Source organism: Amborella trichopoda, chromosome 3 (genome assembly GCF_054954075.1).
Source record: "Amborella trichopoda isolate Santa Cruz 75 chromosome 3, AtrichopodaSantaCruz75HAP2 v2.0, whole genome shotgun sequence".
Lineage (NCBI taxonomy): Eukaryota > Viridiplantae > Streptophyta > Magnoliopsida > Amborellales > Amborellaceae > Amborella > Amborella trichopoda.
In genome coordinates, this window is record NC_142338.1 from 59416701 (window position 1) to 59437889 (window position 21189).

Genomic DNA, 21189 nt, shown 5'->3' on the forward strand with positions numbered 1-21189 from the left:
CTGGTAAGATGCAGGCCTAGTACACTTTGACGACAATTTTTTATGTCGACTGTAATTAGCCGGATCTACATTTGATGGGGTGCTCTTCATCTGTGGAATGCTCTTACAAAATGATATATAGTCACTGAAATGAATGGTGTGTTCGTATGTATATTGTGCTTGAAAGATATGTTGCAGACATATGTACGTTTGGCATTTATTCTATATCATAATTTTTTTTGGAGGAGTTTATGAATTGTTTCCTTGAACTTTGGGATTTTTCGTCAAACAAAACAGATAATAATCTGATAATCTAAATGTAGCTGGTTCCTACTGCTAACGGTTTCACCTTCTTTCTTAACAACAGTTTCAATTTTCTATGGCAGTTATTTTTCAATTCTTTGGCCAAAAATGTAATCTGTGATTGTATTCGCATTCTTTTTCCTATCTCATTTGAAGATCTGGCTGGACAAAATCATCCCGGAGTTTTATCCGGAAAGGCTTTTAAGAGTGACACCACTGCATCATCAAGAGAGCAAAACATAGGCACCATTTTGCAATTTTGAGTGTTTGAATCATGTTCACTAAATTTCTGTAGTGTCGGCATGGGGTTTATGCTGTAGAAATCATACTTGTTTATCCTCCTCTCCAAATCCGTTCTTTTTCACATGCAATTGTAGAAATCAAAACAAGTGGAACTTTTGGATCTTGCAATTCTACTTGTAAAATTGTGTTACTTCACTGAAGATGGCTGAGGCCATTGTATTAGTTTTATTGGTCTCAAAATTGCATGACTAGAGTTCTATGAAAGTGATTATCATTAGTTTTCAACATGCATCTATTTTACATTTCACAACTATTTGGCCTCTTGCCCTTGTATATTCTTTGGAATTTGAGTGAATTAGCTTTAACCACACCTTCTCTGCTGATCATGATAAAAGAAACTTTAAGAGCTCTGAGTTAGGAATTGGGGGATCTCCCCATTTACTTTCACTTGTATCAGTTTCTCCTATGAACCAATTTCAGTCCTGTATTTTTGGTCATGTAAAGCTTCAAATCCTTTCGGAGTCTTAAACTGTGAATTCAGAGTGAACCCCTGTGGATATTCATGGTTTTGCCCAAGTGTTCATGTTTTCAATCACTGTAATGATGGTTTTTGGCGAGTTTCATGGATATTGCCTAATGACTTGAAGTTTGCACATGGAATATGGCCATTTTTATGTTGAAATTTCGCGGGGCCCTGCTTGCCTTGACCCTTTGATTTTTTTTATTTTTTATTTGTGGATTTGTGGTCTCTCGCTCATACACGAACTTTCAGGCAAGGCCGAGGCAAGTTACTCGGCCCAAGTTATATACAGGCTGAAATCAATATTAAAAATAAGTGAAAAATAAGTAAGGTTATAGAAATCTGTAGGAGATCAAAGAAGATAAAAAAAATTAATAAAAGATGGATTATTGATATTTTTGATTTAGATATTGAATATTTTAGAAAAATAAAAATATGTTTATGAAACATCTTAAAAATTATTGAAATCATGAAAAAATTTAGTTGTAACTATGCATATATGTATCTGGTTAACCCCCTTTTCAAGGGTGGGGAAGTTGCCATGGAAATCGCCCCCAACTTTGGCCGCGTTATGTACTGTTGTTTGCATATCATCCTTGAACTGTTGTTTTCATATCATCCTTGAATATGCGACTCTTACGATCTTCATTTCCCACGTTTTAGAGCCCTTGGGAATCGGTGCGACTAGACCGCTTTCCACCATATATTGAGAACCGACCGGTTTTGTTAGTGGGCCGATTTAGTTCATCTTTATTTTTTATTTTTGAATTTTATTCTCTATTTTTTATTTTTTATTAGCTGATTCACTCGACTAAATCACGGACTGCTTATTCGTCTATCTGGACTGATTTTTAGGACAAGCAAGGTGGGTCACCAATCCTTTTTTTTTTTTTTCAACATTGATACGGGTACCTTTCCTAAAAATTCCTAATTCAATCTTTTTTAATAGTGTTTTTTACAATAAAGTAACATGTTTTTTTTATTTTACTGATCTTTTTTGCTTCTTAATCAACCCCCCCTCCCCAAACAAAAATTATAACTGAAATCTACATAAAACTAATAAAGGCAAACTCCTCAAGGAAACATGGATCTCTCTCTAATCCACGCAAAGCCAACTCTTCAAGAAAACATTGGATATCTCTCTCTGTCTCTTTCAAATCTACGTAAAAACAAACTTTTCAAGACAACATTGGATCCGTCTCTCTGAAATTTACATAAAAGCAAACTCTTCAAGAAAACATTCGATCTCTCTCCCTATTGGAAAAAGTTTATATAAGGTTGTAACCTTAAATTGTAGAATTAAGGTCTATCTTAAAAATCTATTAGAAAATATTATTTTTGGAAAAATCACTAATTTACCATCTTGATATCGAGATATATGGATATGAAAAGAAAAAAAGATCTCAGATATCAAAAATATTGCATCTTGAAATGTATTACCTTGATCTTTCAAGATTTTCACGTGTTTATAGATCTATTTTATTTTATTCTTCTCAATATCATCATCATCATCGTTATTATTATTCAAACGAAAATTATGATGTTAAAACATCCCAATTAATATTAGAGGGTTCACTTCTTAATTTTCATTTTATTCAGGTACCTTCTAAAAAAATCCTAAAAACTGTCCAAATATATTTTACGAGGAGGTATCTAAATGAAATAAAAATTAAAACATAAACCCTCTAATACAAATTGGGATCTTCTAACCTCTTAGTGATATTATAAGGGGTTTTAGCCACCTACCTGTTATTTTCCCCAATACGAAAGATCGGCGGTTCGGAAGTTTTCAGGTCACACAATTTCTGCTTCCAGATTTGGGTTTTCTGTAGCAAGGGTTTTGGCCGTATAGTTCATAGCCCCGGCCTCTCGTGCCATTCGATTCCAATAGATGGCAGAAGATGATCTAACTCACTCTATTCAGACATGGCAGTCATCCAGTGCTAAAGGCACAAGAAGGTCCCTTGAAGGTGCAACACAAGTTGCTCTAAGACATCTCCATTTTTAAATTGATCTAATAGAGAATAATTTGGTCCATGATTTCACATAGTTTTGAGCAATGAGACTGGAAGCGGCTTCAACGTAAAGTTAGAACTTTGGAGGGAGCGTAAGTCAGATCCACCTATGCACCCCGAGGGGGGTATCTATTCAATGGCCCCCTAGATCTAGTCGAGTCTAGACCTACCCCACGGCGTTGCTTATGTTAAGGCCCTATGACCAAATCATCCCACATCTCCAATGCAAGCTGGTCCATTATCAATAAGCTTAAGTACCAGGTTAGTAACCAGGTGGTCATGGTGGAACCTCTAGCCAAGAGGGGTGCACCGACATGACAACCCTCAACAACCATGGAATTAGACCAATCTAAAGGCTTTAAAATTAGCCAAACTAAGACATAATATATCGAATGCAAGTATAGTAATAATAGGAGTATAAACGAGAAAGTAATTAATATTGATGGTCAAGAAATACTTAAAATAGAGTATTTTTTATATCTTTGGTCGATAATTCAAGAAAATAGAGAGATTGAAGAATACATCGCACATAGAATTAGAGCTGGATAGGCTATTTGGAGATATGCATTCATAGTTTTATGTGATTACCACATACCAATCAAGTTGAAGGGAAGTTCTATGAGATTAGCTTTGCTTTATGGAACAGAATGATGGGTGGTCAGGAAACTACATACCCATAGGATGAGTATAGCTGAGATGATGATGTTGAGATAGATGAGTAGCAAGATAAAAAAAAAAGATAGTATTCAAACTGAATTCATTCGAAGGAACTTAGGTATAGCTTCAATAAGTGATAAGATGTAGGAAAATAGATTTATGTGTGCGGGCCATGTAGAACGTAGACCGAATACAACATTGGTTAGGAGGTTTGATTTTGTTCAGGTGGAAGGTTCTGAAAAGGTAAGGGGAAGGCCCTAAAGGACATGGAAGAAAGTAATGAAAAAAAGATACGGGGGTTTAAAGTCTTACTGAGGGTATGACTCTTGATGTAGCGAAATGGTAGAACATGATTCGTGTAGTCGACTTCAAATGGTTGGGATAAAACTATGATGATGATGATTTAAACAATTTCCCTAGTTTCACCAATAGGATACATTTTGGTCCACGGGAACAAATAATCGTTTTCCAGGAGAAGAGAACACACTTGAATGAACTGTGCAGTGCCCAATAGGGGTCTGAAACATCCGAGAGCGAGAGAGATAAGGGCTCCGCAGTTATGGACTACAATACTACTACTGTCAGGACCTCAGCTAGGCGAGTGTGTGCTAGTCAAGGGCAAGGCTAACAAACCTCCCTTGATGCACCAGCCAGACGCACCCCTTGAACCTCCTACTAGCCTCACGCATTATCTTGCAAGCCTCGTGCAGTAGCACTAGCCTGGTGCACCAATTAGGCTCATGCGTGCATCTTTGTTGAAAACGGTGGCAACTCACGGATGGCCAATCTTTTACGAGAGGTGGGATTGTGAGAGGCAGATAAGGAAAGTGCTCATCATGGTGCGTGGGTGCATGAGCTTGCGCGGTGCAACTCCAACATGGGCTAAGGATAAGGATGGACCGAAGGCACCTAGGTTGGGCAGGCGCCAACTTCAAATTCAAATTGACTTTGAATTGATCGTGGGATGGTATAATGGGGGGATATGAGTAGGCTAACCGCTCAGGGGGCCTCACGCAGAGGATACAGTGACATGGCCAACCTGCCTAGCCATTAGCTGCACCTAACCAGGCCATGCGCATTGGCTGCTCACCACTTTTATTGTGTTCAAATTTTCAAATTTCACCCCCCTGAGTTTCCCGGCATTTGTTTGCTGGAAGATAAACATTCCTGGAAAAAATAAGTTCTTTGTTGGAAAGTGGACGTATTTGTTCCGGAAAGTTTAAATAAATTATGGGTATTGTGTTTGATAACAATGTAATATAAATATTCTATATCATATTATTACTATATAATATATAACATACTATAATATATAATATATGTATTTTATATTTGTTTTATTAAAATATATTTGTATTATATATAATATATAATATAAATATATATTGTATTAGTAAGGATAATGTTACAATGTTAGATTATACTGAAATATATTATCTAATTTTATATAATATAGTATAATATAAAATAATATGTTATTTAAATTATTCTATATATGATTAATATATATTATATATATAATACAAATAACATCAATAAAATAAATATCAAGTTCTTTGGCTAAAATATGTTCCCAAATTTAAGCTCCTACCTTGGGCATGAAACAAAAAAGTTAGAGGAATAAAAATGTTCCAACAAGTTCCGGAAATTGTAGTTCTTCATGTGCATGAAACACGAGATCGCTACAGAATTAGGGACTTATTTGTTCTGAAAAAATAAGTTCCCCCAAACAATGACGCCCTAGGTTTTTTCTATGTCTAAACTTTGTGACCATTAGCCAAACAAATAGAATATCAACCAAAACAAATATACAGTCGAATATCATTTCTCTCTATTTCACTTTCTTAACTTCGTGCCTAAAAAATTAGCCAAGAATTACAAAACCTGGACTAGTCAACAAAATTGGCAGCAATTTGAACTGCCACTGCAACCAAACAGTTATGCTTCTACGCAAGGAGACTTGAAGCCTTGACTATGCACTCTTCCACTTTGTGAACGATTCATTATTCATGTATATGTATTTTGACCGCACATGGTTTATGTATAATGGATTTCGGTACCTCCTAAGTTAAGGCTGGTTGCTTTGTTCCTTACAGGCGGACCATGTCTTCCATGTCTCTCTACCTTCGTATCCTGAAAAAGAACAAGCACATGGTTATTAGTCAAAAGATTGTTTCATTAGATAAAATTACCTTCCATGATTTCCAACGCCGAATATAAAATTTGAAGCTAAACAAATGGTACAAATTTGGCAATCCATGAACACTTATTTTTAGGGTAAAATAGACCGTCTAGATAATGTGTATATTAGGGCTATACACTATTTTTAGGTCTTAAAATCCTTTTTTTTTTTTTTTACAACCATAATGGTCGATTTCAAGATTTTCTGACTGCAGAACTACAATTTTCAGTGAGTTTTGAGGTGAGACTTATTTTGATAGGACTGCAGTCCTATCAAAACATAGTTCTCGTATTTTTAATTTTGGAAAATACTAGTAGTATTTTAAAATAGGGTGAGGTTTGTATAACGTGTCAACCTTAAACAATCGCAGTAAGGTGATCACCTCAAATTCTCATTAAAAATGTTTTTTGGTGCCAAAACTCTTATCATGGCCTAAAAGTCTATTTTTCATCCCTATAATGAAATTGACAGCTCCGAAAATGGTGCAAATCTAACAGATCTATAAGCACTTGAAAATATTGAAAATGGATAGTCTAGATAATGTGTTACAAAATGTACCATTTTGAGAACTTGAAATTCTTTTTTTTTTTCATATTCATATATATCGAGGTCAAGATGATCAATAGGAGAATTTTCTAGTGACGAAACAACCTTTTTCGATACGTTTTTGAGATGCACCTTACTTCTATAGTATATGATAGACACCTTGTATAAACTTTTCCCTTCAAAATAATACACTTTCTAATGTTGTTTTCCTGAGTTTTTAATAATTAAAGAGAGAATGTGGTGCGTACATTGAAGAATAGAATGAAAAAGAACGATAATTATATGAAAAGCTCTCATGCTTTATATTCACGGAACAAATGAGAGAGTGTAGGTGTACGTCCGGAGCACCCAATAGCTTCGATGGGCCTAATTTCAATAGGTGTCAATAAAACTTGTGTTTTTGTTGACCACACTTAAAATTGCACATGTCATCACCAAGCAAAGGGCAGAGAATGAAGTGGACCCCAAACTATCCAAATACAGGCAAAAGTGTATAGAGGACAATTATACCCTATTCTCAATGCGCTTACTAATCCAATTTCTCAAAAAATATTATTGCTCGGTGGCAACAACAAGGGAACTCTTGCATCTCTTGGAGACAACTTCCTTATTTCTAATCATTTAGAATTTAAATTAACTGATAACAAGTCCAAACTCAACTAGTGTATGAGTTACAACTTCTTGCAAGTGAACTCAACTCAAGTGGACTTGGGTTAGATGAAGCTTTTCAAGTGGGGAACATCTCTCATAAAAAAGGATACCAAAGAAGATGACGCACAAAAAGGTTGGTGTTGGCTTGGTTCAACTTCAACGATCTCTTCACATAGAGGAAGAGGGCAGATTTCAAGAAAAGGAGGAGGAAGTGATGGAATATAATTCTAAAGCTATAATCTTGTAGAATACAAGTCTTAAGGATATGGCTGAAAAAAATAAACGGCCTTTCTTTTCTTAGAATGATATCCCTAAGAATAAAAAATCCATAAAGAAAAAGGGAATGTTCTTTATCTATGGAAAAACCAGTCACCACTCAAAGGGATGCCGACACCGAAAAAGGTATCAAAAACCTCAAAGTTAAGTAAACATGACCACCGAAGAGATTTAGTGACATGACAATGGTCACTAAAACTCATATGACCGATAAAGAGGAAGGTTGGTGGGTAGATGCCAATGCTAACATCCATGTGACTAACAACCGGAACTGCTTTAAGACAAATGAACCGGTATAAGAATGGAATTCAGTTGAATAAGGGACTCGAGCAATTGCCAAAATGCTGGGTAAAGGGGTAGTTGAATTGTAGTTGAGTTTGGAAAAAACACTGATCTTGGAAAATGTGCATCATGTTACCAAACATGGGAAGAAACTTGTTGGGCTATTTGTTGAATAAAAGGGGATTCAAACTGGTCATTGGATCTTACAAGATTGTTTTAACCAAGAATAGTATATTTATGGGCAAGGGATATTCTTGTAATAGAATGTTCGAAAGGATTTGAATAATGAAATAAGAAATAATTATATTTATATTGTGAGTTCTTTTTATTTATGGCATGCTGCTAGATTAGGACATTTGAATTTTGCTGCAATAAAATCCATGGTTAAGCTAGGTCTTATGTCTAAAAATGGTGATGTATCTAACGAAGAATGAGTCGTGTGCGCAAGCCAAAATAACCAGAAAGCCATATCCTTCAGTAGAAAGAAATATAAAATTATTATGACTTGTACATAATGATATATGTGATTTAAATAATGTACTCACAAAAGGAAGAAAAAGATAATTACTTTCATAGATGGCTTTTCACGCTATAAATATGTATATTTATTAAGACATAAAAATGAAGTTTTGCAAATTTTAAGATTTTCAAAGCTGGAGTTGAGAATGAAATAGGAAAATAAAAATCGAGAAGTTACAGGAGAGAATACATGTCTAATGAATTCACAATTTTTTTTAAAAAATAATAGAATTATACATCAAGTCACTACTCCATATACCCCTCAACAAAATAGTTTAGCAAAAATAAAAAATACAATATTGCTAGAAATAGTTAATTCCATGTTCATAAACTTAGGTGTACCTTTAAATTTAGGGGGTGTAGCCTTACTTTCGGATTGTGTAATAATAAATATAAGAAAATTAATAAAACCCCAAATGAGTTAAAGCTTAATTAATAAAACCCCAAATGAGTTAAAGCTTGGACCTAGAACCTCCATATTGAACCCGTAGAAAATAATAAACACCAAAATACTTAAATTGAATCGATAAAAAATAATAAAGAGGTAATAGAACCTAGATGGAGTAAAAGAGCAATAGGAGATCTTAAATATAATTTTGGCCAAGATTTTTATATTCACCTAATTGAAGCAAATCAAAATAAGGTGTTGAGTGTAGTAACTATTGCTTTAAATGTGGAGGAAGATTCTTTCTCATTGGATGAAGCTTTGCCATCTCATGATGCAACATTTTGGAGAGAGATCATTAACAGTGAAATGAACTCTGTATTTGCTAAGAAAACTTGGAAATTCGTGGACCTACCACCTAGTTCTAATCCCTATAGGATGTAAATGGACTTTTAAAAGAAAACTTGATGCAGATTGGTTAATTAAGAAGTATAAGGCTAGATTGATAGCCAAAGGATATACACAAAAAGAGGGCATAGACTATTTGGACACAGATGCCCCAATAGCAAGGATATCTATTATATTATTGCTTTCAGTAATAGTATCTATTAACCATCTAGTCATTCACCAAATCGATGTAAAAACATAATTTCTATATGGTAAACCAGTTGAAGAAATTTATATGTAAAAATCCGAAGGGTTTATTATGCATGTTCATGAAAATAAAGTGTATGGACTAAAGCAGACATCAAAGCAATGGCACAAGAAATTTGATATTGTATTAATATTAAGCAGTTTTAAAAGAAATGAGGCAAACAGAAGTGTTTATAGTAAAATAATTAATTCTGTGTGTCATTATATGTCTATATGTAGGTGATATATCAACTTTTTGCATTAATATGAAAATAGTAGAAGCAGCTAAAGGTTTGATCGCATCTATCTTTGATATGAAGGACTTGTGAGAAACTGATGTGATATTTGGAATTAAAATAGTGAGAAAAGAAAATAGTCTATATCGACATAGTCTCACCACATTAATAAAATGCTTCATAAGTTTGAGCATACTTTAAGTAAGCAACTCTTTATGCCGACAAAACATCATATAAAGTAAAAGAAAAATGAAGGGAGATGTATATCTCAAATAGAATATGTTGGGGTAATTGGTAATTTAATATATGTAATAAAGAGCATGAAGCTTGACATTGCATATGCAGTGGGCAACTTAGTAGATATACAAGTTGCTTTGGTAGAGAGCACTGGGCAGCAAGCTCTCGAGTATTGAGACATCCGAAAAGAGCCATTAATTATGGCATACATTATGTGAGTTATGCCGGGTCGAAAGGATATAGCTGTGTAAATTGGAACATGAAAGTTCCAGATTCACTAACAACATCTAGATGGATATTTACTTTAGCTGGGGGAGCGGTATCATGGGGGTCAATAAAGTCAACTTGTATTTCACATTCTACAATGGAGTCAGAATTTATTGTTCTAGATTTTGCTTGTGAAGATATTCTATATGACCTATCAATGTAACCAAAACCGATACCAATAATGACAATATACTGTGATACTCATGTTACTATTGCGAGAGCATGTAATGATGTATACAATAGTAAGTCTAGACATATTGCGTGCAGACATAACTCCATAAAGATGTCAAGTTATGAAGTGGTAAGTGTAGAATATGTGAAGTCCAAGGCCTTATATATATATGTAAAATTATTTAACATATCAATATATATCAACTACAACGAGAATATGAGAATCGGGCTAGGCCCTAAATAAATATGAAAAAATATTTAATATATCATTATATACCATTTCGAAAAAAAAAAAAAAGGTTGTACTTGGGTAGGACCAATGTTGTCTCGAGCCCGGCCTGAAAATAATCCAGGCCTACCAAGTTCGGCCCGATCTCGGCTATGGGCACTAATATGTGGTCCGCCCCAGCCATTAATAGCCCTCGTAACCACCTCTTTAGCTAGTACAATGCATCCATAGTGGTCTTTCTGCAAGAATGCACATAAAGAACATCTAAATGGGAAGTTTCGTGTATCATCAAATGCCCTATGGAGGTGCCATGGGCCAGTTTCTTCACCAGCAGCCCATTAAGTGACGTTCCAAGAATCTCCTTCTATATTAATACGCTAGTGGGTCCCTTCTAGGGATTGAACTCCTTGCACCAGAGCCCTAGGTTCCATGTAATTAGAGCCACAAACAGAATGAGGGTCCAAGTAACATATACGGGCCTTTCTCATTACAATGGCTAATGAGGACCCCCACTCTTGCCACTCTAAGGCTCCCCCTTGAGCTGCTATTTAAGTTAAGCTTTGTAGTGATGGTTAGGGGCCCCACATCCATTAAAGAAACCTTATAGGCTTAATACCCATTATAGAAACCTGCGTACAATATCTTACAATATTTGGATGATTTTTCTACTGTAACAAATACTATATTTGAGTAATTATCCTACTATAACAGTTATATAACAGTCATGCATAATGGTTGCAACTCCTATGCACGTTGATCTACTTGTGTTGTAACTCCTATAGGGATTTGTGTATATGTAAGGCACATTGTCCCACGAGTTGTATAGAGTGAAAAAGACATCTATATTTTCTTAATCTTGTGATTGGATATTACTCTCTCTCTTCTCTCTCAATCTTAACGTCGTATTAGAGTAGAGGATTTGAAACCCTAGGATATGATGATTTCTAGTGACCCTAGAATTATGATTTTCTTCTTTCTTGGGCTTGAAGCTTTCGTGCATCACCAACGTCATTTTTCCAGCAAGATTATCTCGCTTTCCTTTACTAATAATAAATTTTATTCCCAAACTCCTTTTATTTTCAGCAACCTCATATTTCTGGCAGCAACATATTTCCAGCAACCTCACATTTCCAGTAACTTCACATTAGAACTAAGGAATTAGTACTTAAGTAGTAGTAATAATAACAATAATAATAATAATAATAATAATAATAATAATAATAATAATAATATAATAATCATAATAGTTCGGTAGAGAAGGAAAATGTTAGAAATCAAGTATAATATTTCATTGGGAAGCAGTCAATCGGACTACCTAGGATTGATGAGCACCATAGTTAAACTAGATGGGAAAACTACTTATAATGGTCCCAATTTGCCAAAATGTTTATAGGAAGCTAGATAAAATTGTGTTATATCACCAGGAAAAGTGAAAAAGAGTTCTAAAAATGATTCATTCCATGATGAATGAGAAAGTGAGAACTTGACAGTAATAGCATGACTTCATTCCATGCGGCCGAGTATCAACAGGGGGTTTCTATATCTTAAAACTGCAAACAATTTATGGGAGGTAGTAGCCAAGGCATACTCGCAACGAGATATTACAGCTAGGATTTACCAATTGCATCACAAAATAGCGAATTTGCAGCAAGGTTGTGGAAGAGTACTTTGGGATACTAACGTATAAGTGAGAAGAACTGGATCACTGTCAGCCTATTAATCCAATCGCTGATAACATTAAAAAACAGGCCGAGCAGTGAAGGACCTTTGAGTTCTTAGCAGGCCTACATCCTAACTTTGAATTTCAAAGAGTATAAGTTCTAGGAAAGGACAAATTCCCCTCTCTCGAATCAGTATATAATTATGTAAGGAGGAAAGGCAATAGAGAGTCTGTTACAGGAGAACAAAACTCAAATATTCATCCTAAACGATCAGCCTTTGCATCAAGCTACAAGCAAGGAAAAGTGGGTACAAAAGGTCCAAATCGTCCCCCACTTTCTCCTGCTGAAAAGGAGAAATTCAAAAGCTCCTATTGTGGTAAGAGGAGACACACCAGAGGGCATTGTTGGGACTTGCATCCACACTTGAAACCAAAACTAAGGAATGCAAATTCCCACACTGTATCGAGTGAGGGAGAGGAAACCTCAGCCACGGAACCCAATGTATTTGATCCAAGAGATCAGACCCTCAAATATTACAGCAGTAGTTGACTGCTCTCAAGGCTTCAGTCAGCTCTGAGACACCGTTTGAGCAACCAGGTACATATGCAACTGCAAACCATGCCTCCAACTCCACCTCTTCTACACCCTGGATCATTGACTAAGGGACTACTGATCATATGACTAGTAAGAAAGTTGGTTTCTTGTCTTTTTCTCCTGCTTCTAGTGAAGTCGAACTTGGTGATGGATCCATCACCCGTGCCTCTGGGGGTGGAACATATGACCTTTTATCATCCTTGTCCTTATCCTTTGTAATAAATGTGCCTTCCTTCTTTCCAATTTACTTTCTATTAGCACCCTGACATGACTACCAAACTGCAGTGCCACATTCTCTCTCACATTGTGTTCGTCAAGACCCAAAAACGAGGAAGACAATTATTGGTGGTTGTGAAAACAATAGGTTGTATCTGTTCAACACGGGATGCACTTCTACTGATCTCATCTCTTGAGTCTAAAAGTCATGAGCAAGTCCTCTTCTGGCACACTGGCTTAGGCCACATGTATCTAAAATATTTAAAATCATTGTTTCCATAAATTTGTTTCTTTCAATGTTACTCCTTTACTATGTGAGACCTGTCAATTGTCTAAACATTGTAGAACCTCTTTTTCTTCTACTGAAATTAAAATTTCTAAGCCATTCCTTCTTGTTCATTCTGATATTTGGGGCCCGCTACAGTAATTTCCATATTTGGATACAGGTATTTTATCTCATTCATCGATAACTACTCTCATCATACTTGGAGCTATCTTATGGAAAGTAGAGATGAAGTTACCTTAGTAATTAAAATATATCATAAAATGGTTCAGACCCAAATTGAGACTCAAATCAAAATTTTGCATTTTGATAATGCATGAAAGCATTTATACAATGGATTGAACATGGTATAAGAACTCAAATATTGTGTTCCTATACCCAAAACAAAATGGCGTCACAAAACAGAGGAATATACTGGTTAGAAGTGGTGAGAGGCATCACAATAGGAATGAAAGTTCCTAAGATATATCGGGATGAAACGGTTCTTATTGCAGTCTATATGTGATCAATAGAATATTTATACATATTCTCAAAAGTGTCTATCCTATCAAACTTCTCCACCATGCACTTCCTTTGTTTTTTATTCCACCAAAAACCTTTGGTTGTCTGCTTTGTGCATATACCCTGGGGCTGGATAGGAATAAACTAGGACCTCAACCTACTAGATGTGTATTCCTAGGATACTTGAACTCTCAGAAAGGATAAAAGTGTTACTATACGAAAACTGAAAGGAAATATGTCTGCTAGTATGTAACTTTTTTTTTTATAATATACCCTTATTTTCCTTCTCAAAGAGAATTGATATCAACTATGTCACCACCCAGTGTTCCAAGGAATGCCGTTGCCCAGGCGGCCTTGGGGGGTCTATGCTGCCCAGCGCCTAAGCGGTCGCCCATAACCTAGGCGGCCTAGGTTCAAAAGGGGGCAAGAGATGCCCAGTAATCCTGTTTTAGGTGAAAATGTATATTCATGTATTTTATATAATCCAAACAAAAAAACAAAACCAAAAACATCCCAACCGATTGGTATTTTTGCACCTAGGCGGGTGCAATCCCCTAGGAGCCGCCCAGGTACCCTAGGTGCGCCCGCCTAGGTAGGGTACTTGGTGGGCACCCATAAACCACCTGCCTAATGGGACTGCTCACGCCTGGGCGATGTGCCCAGACCCCCTAGCCCACTTAGACTGCCGCCTAGGCGCGAGCCGCTTTTTGAATCAATGCACCATACAATCTTATTCTTCTTCCTCTTCCTATGATCACATATTGTTCCACTAATCCAACCAAGGAACAGGTGGAATATACTTAGAAACAACTGAATTTGCCCACCGAAAAAGAGAACTAAGGAAAGTCTAACGTAAAGGATTAACCCCAACTCATGGACTTGTCAAGTACTACTCCTGCCTCTATTGCCTTCTCAACTCAATTTATCTATTGTCTATTGTCATAAGATATGGAAAAAAGGGATTTGTAGTTCTCATCCAATTTGTAAGTTTGTTTCTTATGATCCATTTTCACCTTCCTTTTGTGCCATACCTTGGCTCTACTTCCTTTGTTCCTATTCCCACCAAGTTCTTGATGCATTAGCTCATCCACAATGAAAAGCCGCTATGACTCAGGAAGTGATTGCCTTAGAGAAGCATTAAACTTGGGATGTAATTGATTTCCCAAAAGGACAACATGTGGTTGGATGCAGGTGGGTGTATACCCTAAAACACAAACTAGATGGTTCGATTGAGAGATACAAAGCACAAATAAAACACTCATTTTTCTTGAAAAAATAAAAATAAACTAGGCATGAACTAACCTTTTATCAGTGCTCACCCTCTTCTTCCCAGAAGTTCGATTCTGTGTGCTTGAGACAGGCGTCCCACTTTTGGTGACTGGACTCTGGCACTTGGATTCCAATTGCAAATTCTCAGTGCTCACCCTTTTTTCCCCAGTTGTTTGGTTCTGTGTTCCTGACATGGATGTCCCACTTTGTGTGATTGGAATCTGGCAGTTGGATTCCAACTGCAATGTCTTGGTGCATGGACTGTTCCGTATATGATCGATCCCTGCACGTGTATCTTGGTAAGAAACAGATGCATGACTTGTATCTTAGAAAAAGTATACACAGATAGATGAGTAGTACAACTGATTTGTTTAAAAGGAAAAGGCTCATGGGCAATAAACATTAACCACATATAGATATACTTTGGCCAACTTCTGAAAATTTGGTAAGATTTATGATAGTTCCAGGGCTGAAATTGAGGCCAGAAGGAGCTTTACAAGACAATATACTAATTGAAGCAGAGACAGTAAAGAAGAGCATTTTAACTTCGTTTCGTAAACCTGTTAGCGAGTTATGCTTTGGACAAGAGTATGTAAATTCTAGATCCTGACCATGAAGCTATAGTTAGATAAGGATCTAGGATTCTGATTATGGGAAATAAAATCAATAGTGTAACTCTATGCTATTTTTTCTTTTCCTTGGGAATACTCCAGTGGGGAAGGGGTACCCTGCCCATGATAGAAATGGAACTTAAGATTGCCCAACATACTATTAAAAATTCTCTAATTCTATGGGGTGAACTAATGTCTGATGCTCTAGGTCTCTCCCCCCCCCCAACTCTCTCTCTCTCTCTCATTCTAATGCAACTCTTTTTGTTATAACTTGAGCTGAATAACCAGATCCAGGCCGGACAATAACTCAATACCACAAAAGATAAGCACTAGCAATGTTCATCCATTTAGTAACCCGATCAGTACTGAGAAAGAAATTGGCTGATTCTTCTCGAGCTAATTACGTCCTATGATCACAAGAGAAAGCAGGTTCAGCCAACTCAGTCTGTAATGGATCTTATAAGTAATTACATCGATCCAGAAAAATGAAAACAGAAAAACAATCATTCCTGAATAAGAAAAATAGAATGATTGAAATGTGAAGCTTATATTCAAGTCCAATCACTGATTCACCAAGTAACACATACTGACACAACACAAAAATTCAACGGAAAAGTAAAGGTAATCCATCATATTTTAAGATGTAAAATTAGATTACATCAGGAAAAATACAATTACAAAAAGGTTATAACACGGATACACGAGTGTGCATCACATGTACACATGTGCATGCACACTTGCATGGATGCTCATACACACAAAAGTAACTGAATAATACCATGAAATAAATATAGCCACAACTGGTTTGTTCTCCAGTTTATGCAGTTGGTAGTTTGTGAAATTCTCAGATGTGATTTTCCCCAAGAAAAACAAGCATCAGGAAATGCCCATATTGGAACAATGGAGAAAAATGGGAGAAGGAAAGTTATTCAGCCAAAATGCACCTAGAAAACATTAAGGACGTGAGTTCCAAAGGATGTACAGCGCTGACTTTCATTCGATTACATCATTTATGAAATGTTTTGGAACTGATTAAATAACTTGTGGTTTAATGCCTAAACTTGCTGTCATCTACATTTCCTCTCTGAACCCTTAATAAAAGCGGGCTTACTCTGATTTAGTGGAAAATAGAAGAATAATCCACAAGTCAACGAAGAAGAAGCAAATTGGATTACCTTTAAGGATACTTAATAACTAAGCAAGACATCAGACAAGTCAGGGAACACGCATCGAAAAACTAGTCTGGATTGGAGAAATAAAGTTACACATGAATATGTAGTCACTCCAAAAACTAAAGAGTACAATGAGTTCTCTACTAATTCAAGTGCATAACTTCAAAAATTGAAGAGTACAATGAGTTCTCTACTAATCCAAGTCAATCTTCAACTGACAAGCCAAAATGCTCTATCAGAATATTCTTTGGAGTCTTGCCAAACCCTTTGTTAATTGTTGTCATACAACTGAATTTCAAGAGTTCTTGCTTTGTCTGGTCCACTCTCCTCAATACTTCAGTAGCAAGGTCCCTAACGTATTCCGGGGAAGGTGAAGACACCAGTAAATGCTTATCCTTATCAAGCTGTTGATATAAGGACAGAAGAAATTCTTTTTGGGCACAAAGCTTTTGCTCGGCAATTCTATATTCTTCTTCCTGAGACTTCCGCAGATTCCAAAGAACCCATTTGATTTGACTTTCGGGATGGGTAAAAAAGTTAAAAGAAGAACTCAGACATGCATTTACATCATTTCCAGGATGAGAGCCCTCTCCTGTATAAGACATAAAAGGCCTATGAGTATATAAAAACATAATTAATACATAGTAACATACATGAATAGTGTATACAAAAATTATCTTACTGATCCAATTTTTAATGGGTAATGTTATTGTGTAAAGATGTTAGCATAACAAGAGTTCACAACAGTTAGTTCATTATCCAACCTAGAAATGTGGAAAGTTTTATTACCAAAGTTGGATACGATCTATCCAATGATTCACAACCCTAACTAAATGAAGCCTGTGGAGAATTTTATTAAATAATCATTCCCTTAAATTTGATCCATTATTAACATTTATTGTTGTTAGATTTTAATGTTTTGCCCCATTCATTTGATTTTCCCAAGTTTTGAAAAAAAAATTAGAAATCTAAAATGTTTGAAAATTCCACCGATGAACTTAGAGACTCTTCAAACCCTGCGGCTGAGTTTTGAGCTGAATCTCTAACATATTAAATTCTGAAACGAGTCCAAGTTTTTGAATTGTAGGATTATGTCCTTATAACTAATGGGCCACATATTATAGCCATTAAATAGAGCATGATATCATTGATATGCAAAAGAATGCAAAACACCCTAATGTCCATTTCATAGAGTATGCTCATAGAGGAACAACAAGAGAGATACTGCAGGAATGCATCTCTAGCTAGAGTAGGCGACATCTGGGTATTTCCCAGCAAGCAAATATAAAAGACCACATTTGACTTTTGAGTATCTATGATGCAAGCATACAATGCTCCAAAAACAGCGATTTAGCATGATTATATTTCCATTTCATGGAAAACTGATGCAAGATGTACAAAGAGTACTATACAAGATCCAATTTTGAACACCAAGAACACAAACTCACAAAACCTGGAAAAAAAAAAGTAATGACGCAATATGTCAGCCACTTTATCGATAAGCCATAGAAGCATAAAGCACATTAATGAAATAAGAGTATTTCCAAATACAACGGATACCAGAAAATGTTTGGTAATGCTTGAATGCCACTTATCTACAAACACATACCTTCAACCATCACAAGTGAACTGTCTTCTAAATCCCACAAGCCTTTAAGCTTAGCTCCATTTTTTAGCTGTCCAATGGGTCACGAAAGCAGTTGAGAAACAACTAATAAGAACTGTGCATAGAAAAAGAAAATTGCTCTTTCCTATAAATGATGACCACACAAATCATAAACATAATGTTTTCTACTCATTCCATGTAAATATACCTTGTGTAAGACCAATTCTATACTTTTCAGCCAACTCCTTGCACAAAATTGCCGAGACCCACACAAGATCCGAACACCCAACTTGAGATTTTTCTCAATTTCATCACGAGAATCAAGCGATTCACTATATTGAAGAAGCCCAGAAACATGCGAAAAGAGTTCTCTTTTGTTATCACAACGTCTACAATAGTATTCCACATCCAAACCAGCGTTTCTCACTGTGCCAGCCATTTGACAAAGGACAGCACACTCCAAATGAGCAACATGACCACAAACAAACTCCTTTCTCACCACTGCTTCACATCTAATAAAACTGTGACCTCCTAAGCCACGCTCTATACTCTTTCCACAAAGCACACATGAGCAATCCCGACAAATCCCAACTTCACGGCAACATATATTACAATCCATGGCTTTCATAAAATAACTTCCCGCTAATTGAGAAGAGCATTCCCTGTTTCCAGCTTTACAAAGAGTAGCGGCACCTGTGAACCCACCTTCTGTATTTTCAGTGGCCTCGGTTTTCCCAAGAATTTCAGACGAACCATTCTTTTCCACCCTGTTTTGTACTTCATCTTCCATAACCACGTCTATCGATCCAATTTCAGTATTTTTTTCTTTCTCTGATTCACCACAAGTATTAGCAACCCCTACTGCCCTGTTTTTAGCTTCATAATGCATAACCAAATCAGCTGGTTCAATCTCTGATCCTCCATTTTCAATTGCTTTTGTTTCCTTTTCCGAATCCCTAAAAGCATAAATCTCCTTTGCCCTGTTTTTAGCTTTACAACCACCAATGATCTTTGGTGACTTGGTCTCGTTGATTTCAGTAGCACCTAGTTCCTTCTTCAACTTCTCAAGAGATTTACCACCTTCAACAAACAGAGCAAGAAAGGCAAACTTAAAGATCAGGAAAGGAAAACTTAGAGAGAGAGAGAGAGAGAGAGAGAGAGAGAGAGAGAGAGAGAGAGTAAAATAACAAATACATTCTACAGATTTGAGCTGCAACAGATGTTTTCCATGCAAAAAGGCAGAGAAACTATTTAGCAAGAAAAACAGAAGGTTGGAAAAAGCCTCAAAGCTACACTGAGCAACTGCTAAAATTTGCAGCCAATGAAACTATGGAGGCTGTCCTCACTAATTGGAATAATCAAAGTGAAAACCCAGTCACAAAAAGAAGCCAAAATACGAGATCATAAAAAAGATGATGAAGAAGAAGACATTATTCCCATGGGCTTCTGTAATTCTCTATTCGGATCAAAGGGAAATCAACATCAAGCCAATTAATCAGTTAAACAGTAGGAATCACAAAACCCAATTACAACTTTACAAAAACAACCCCGAGATTCAGGATTAAACGAAAGTCAAACAATTGAAAAGAAACAATCCACTAAAAACCATCAAACCAAAACCCAATTTCCAAAAAGGCATGTAGCTACCACAAAATAAAAAATAAAACGAATCAAACTTATGTCCAAATATTTCAGTAGCTGCAAATGTGTGGAAAAATAATAGAATACCTTTTTGTGGATTTTTATCTGGGGCGGGCACTCCCCATTCGAACAATGCAAAGAAATCATCAACATTGACATTGGGGAATTCAGCTTTAAGGAACTCAACAACTCTCTTCTTGCTAGCAAAATACAATTTGCCCTTTTTTTCCTGTAACCTCTTGGGTATGATCAAATACCTATCAGCGTAAACCCCACTACTGTTCTTCCTTTTCCCAACCTTCCAAAACCAATTATCTCCCTTTTCAGGCCAGTTTTCAGGGGCATAAGGGAGGCCTTCTCCTTCTTCTCCAGCTGAAACAGGCGTGGGTTTTCGATAACTTGAAGGAGGAGTAGTGGGAGAACCAGTAGCAGGCGGTTTTGATTTCGATGGCATAATGAAATATAGAAGCTTATTTCAATGGTTTTGGGCTTATTGGATTTTCTATATGAGTGAAGGATGAACAGGCAAGGATCTCATTGAGTTTTACATGAAGTAAGAGAAAATTTTGAGAGAGAGAGAGAGATGTATGAATTCGTGAAAACTGGTTTTACAAGGAGAGATACGCCCACATGAAAAGAACAAAAATTCAGCAGACGATAGAGAGAGAGAAAGAGGACGGAGGATAGCTGTGCGTGAAACAGAGGGAGCAGCGAGATACGGGGGGGGGAGGAAGGGTCGAAAGGAGGAAATGAGGGAGAACTCGAAAGGGGTTTCCCAGTTAGGAAGATCAAACAAGGCATCGGGTCGGGCCCGGGCCTGAACCCTGACCTGGAAAGAGTATTATAGGACCCGTACTCGAATGGATCAAAAGTCACATGTCTTAGACCCGGACCCAAAGATATAACGTGGGACCCAAACCTGAACCTGACCCAAAAATTACAATATATGTATTAAAATAGAGAAATGATCCCATAGGATCCCCTTCCACTCATGTGTATAGTACCCTCAAAAGATCATCATTAAAGTTGGTATGGATTTTTATAAAATCAAGTCCCACACCCATGTGATAACCTTCCTAGAGATATGTGTCAATTTTAATAGTGATCCTTTAAGGTCATACACACATGGATGGAGTAGGGTCCTATAGGATCATTACTCATTGAAATATATTTAACTATTTTTCATAAATTAGGACTCGAAAATATACATGGGACCCAATACTGGTAGAAAAATTGGCCAGTTAGCTCCAAACTGCTAGGGCTCCGAGTCCTGATAGGGGCAGTTTTGGGGTTCTAAGGACCTA

At 36.4% G+C, this 21189-nt stretch overlaps 1 protein-coding gene across 2 annotated transcripts; it reads right to left on the reverse strand.

Annotated features, from left to right (window-relative positions):
* Positions 1 to 5332: 5332 nt before the first annotated feature.
* Positions 5333 to 20813, reverse strand: LOC18421398 (uncharacterized). Of its 2 annotated transcripts, XM_020661673.2 has the most exons (5): positions 19973 to 20805; positions 18453 to 19324; positions 18248 to 18314; positions 14889 to 15138; positions 5333 to 5850 (listed from the first exon to the last, which is right to left on the reverse strand). In XM_020661673.2, exons 1-5 carry the CDS (start codon positions 20337 to 20339, stop codon positions 5838 to 5840), a joined length of 1569 nt encoding a protein of 522 aa, XP_020517332.2. In that variant the 5' UTR covers positions 20340 to 20805; the 3' UTR covers positions 5333 to 5837. The 2 variants fall into 2 exon arrangements, with proteins under 2 accessions (XP_020517332.2, XP_006826259.1); XM_006826196.4 differs by lacking the exons at positions 5333 to 5850; positions 14889 to 15138 and adding an exon at positions 16696 to 17230 and having other exon boundaries at positions 19973 to 20813.
* Between the last annotated feature and the right edge of the window lie 376 nt (positions 20814 to 21189).

Coding starts and splice junctions, on each gene's coding strand:
- LOC18421398 (XM_006826196.4), bottom strand. CDS start 20,339: ATGCCATCGAAATCAAAACCGCCTGCTACTGGTTCTCCCACTACTCCT. Junction 19,325..19,972: donor AGATAAAAATCCACAAAAAG/GTATTCTATTAT, acceptor TGTTTGTTGAAG/GTGGTAAATCTCTTGAGAAG. Junction 18,315..18,452: donor TAGAATTGGTCTTACACAAG/GTATATTTACAT, acceptor CCCATTGGACAG/CTAAAAAATGGAGCTAAGCT.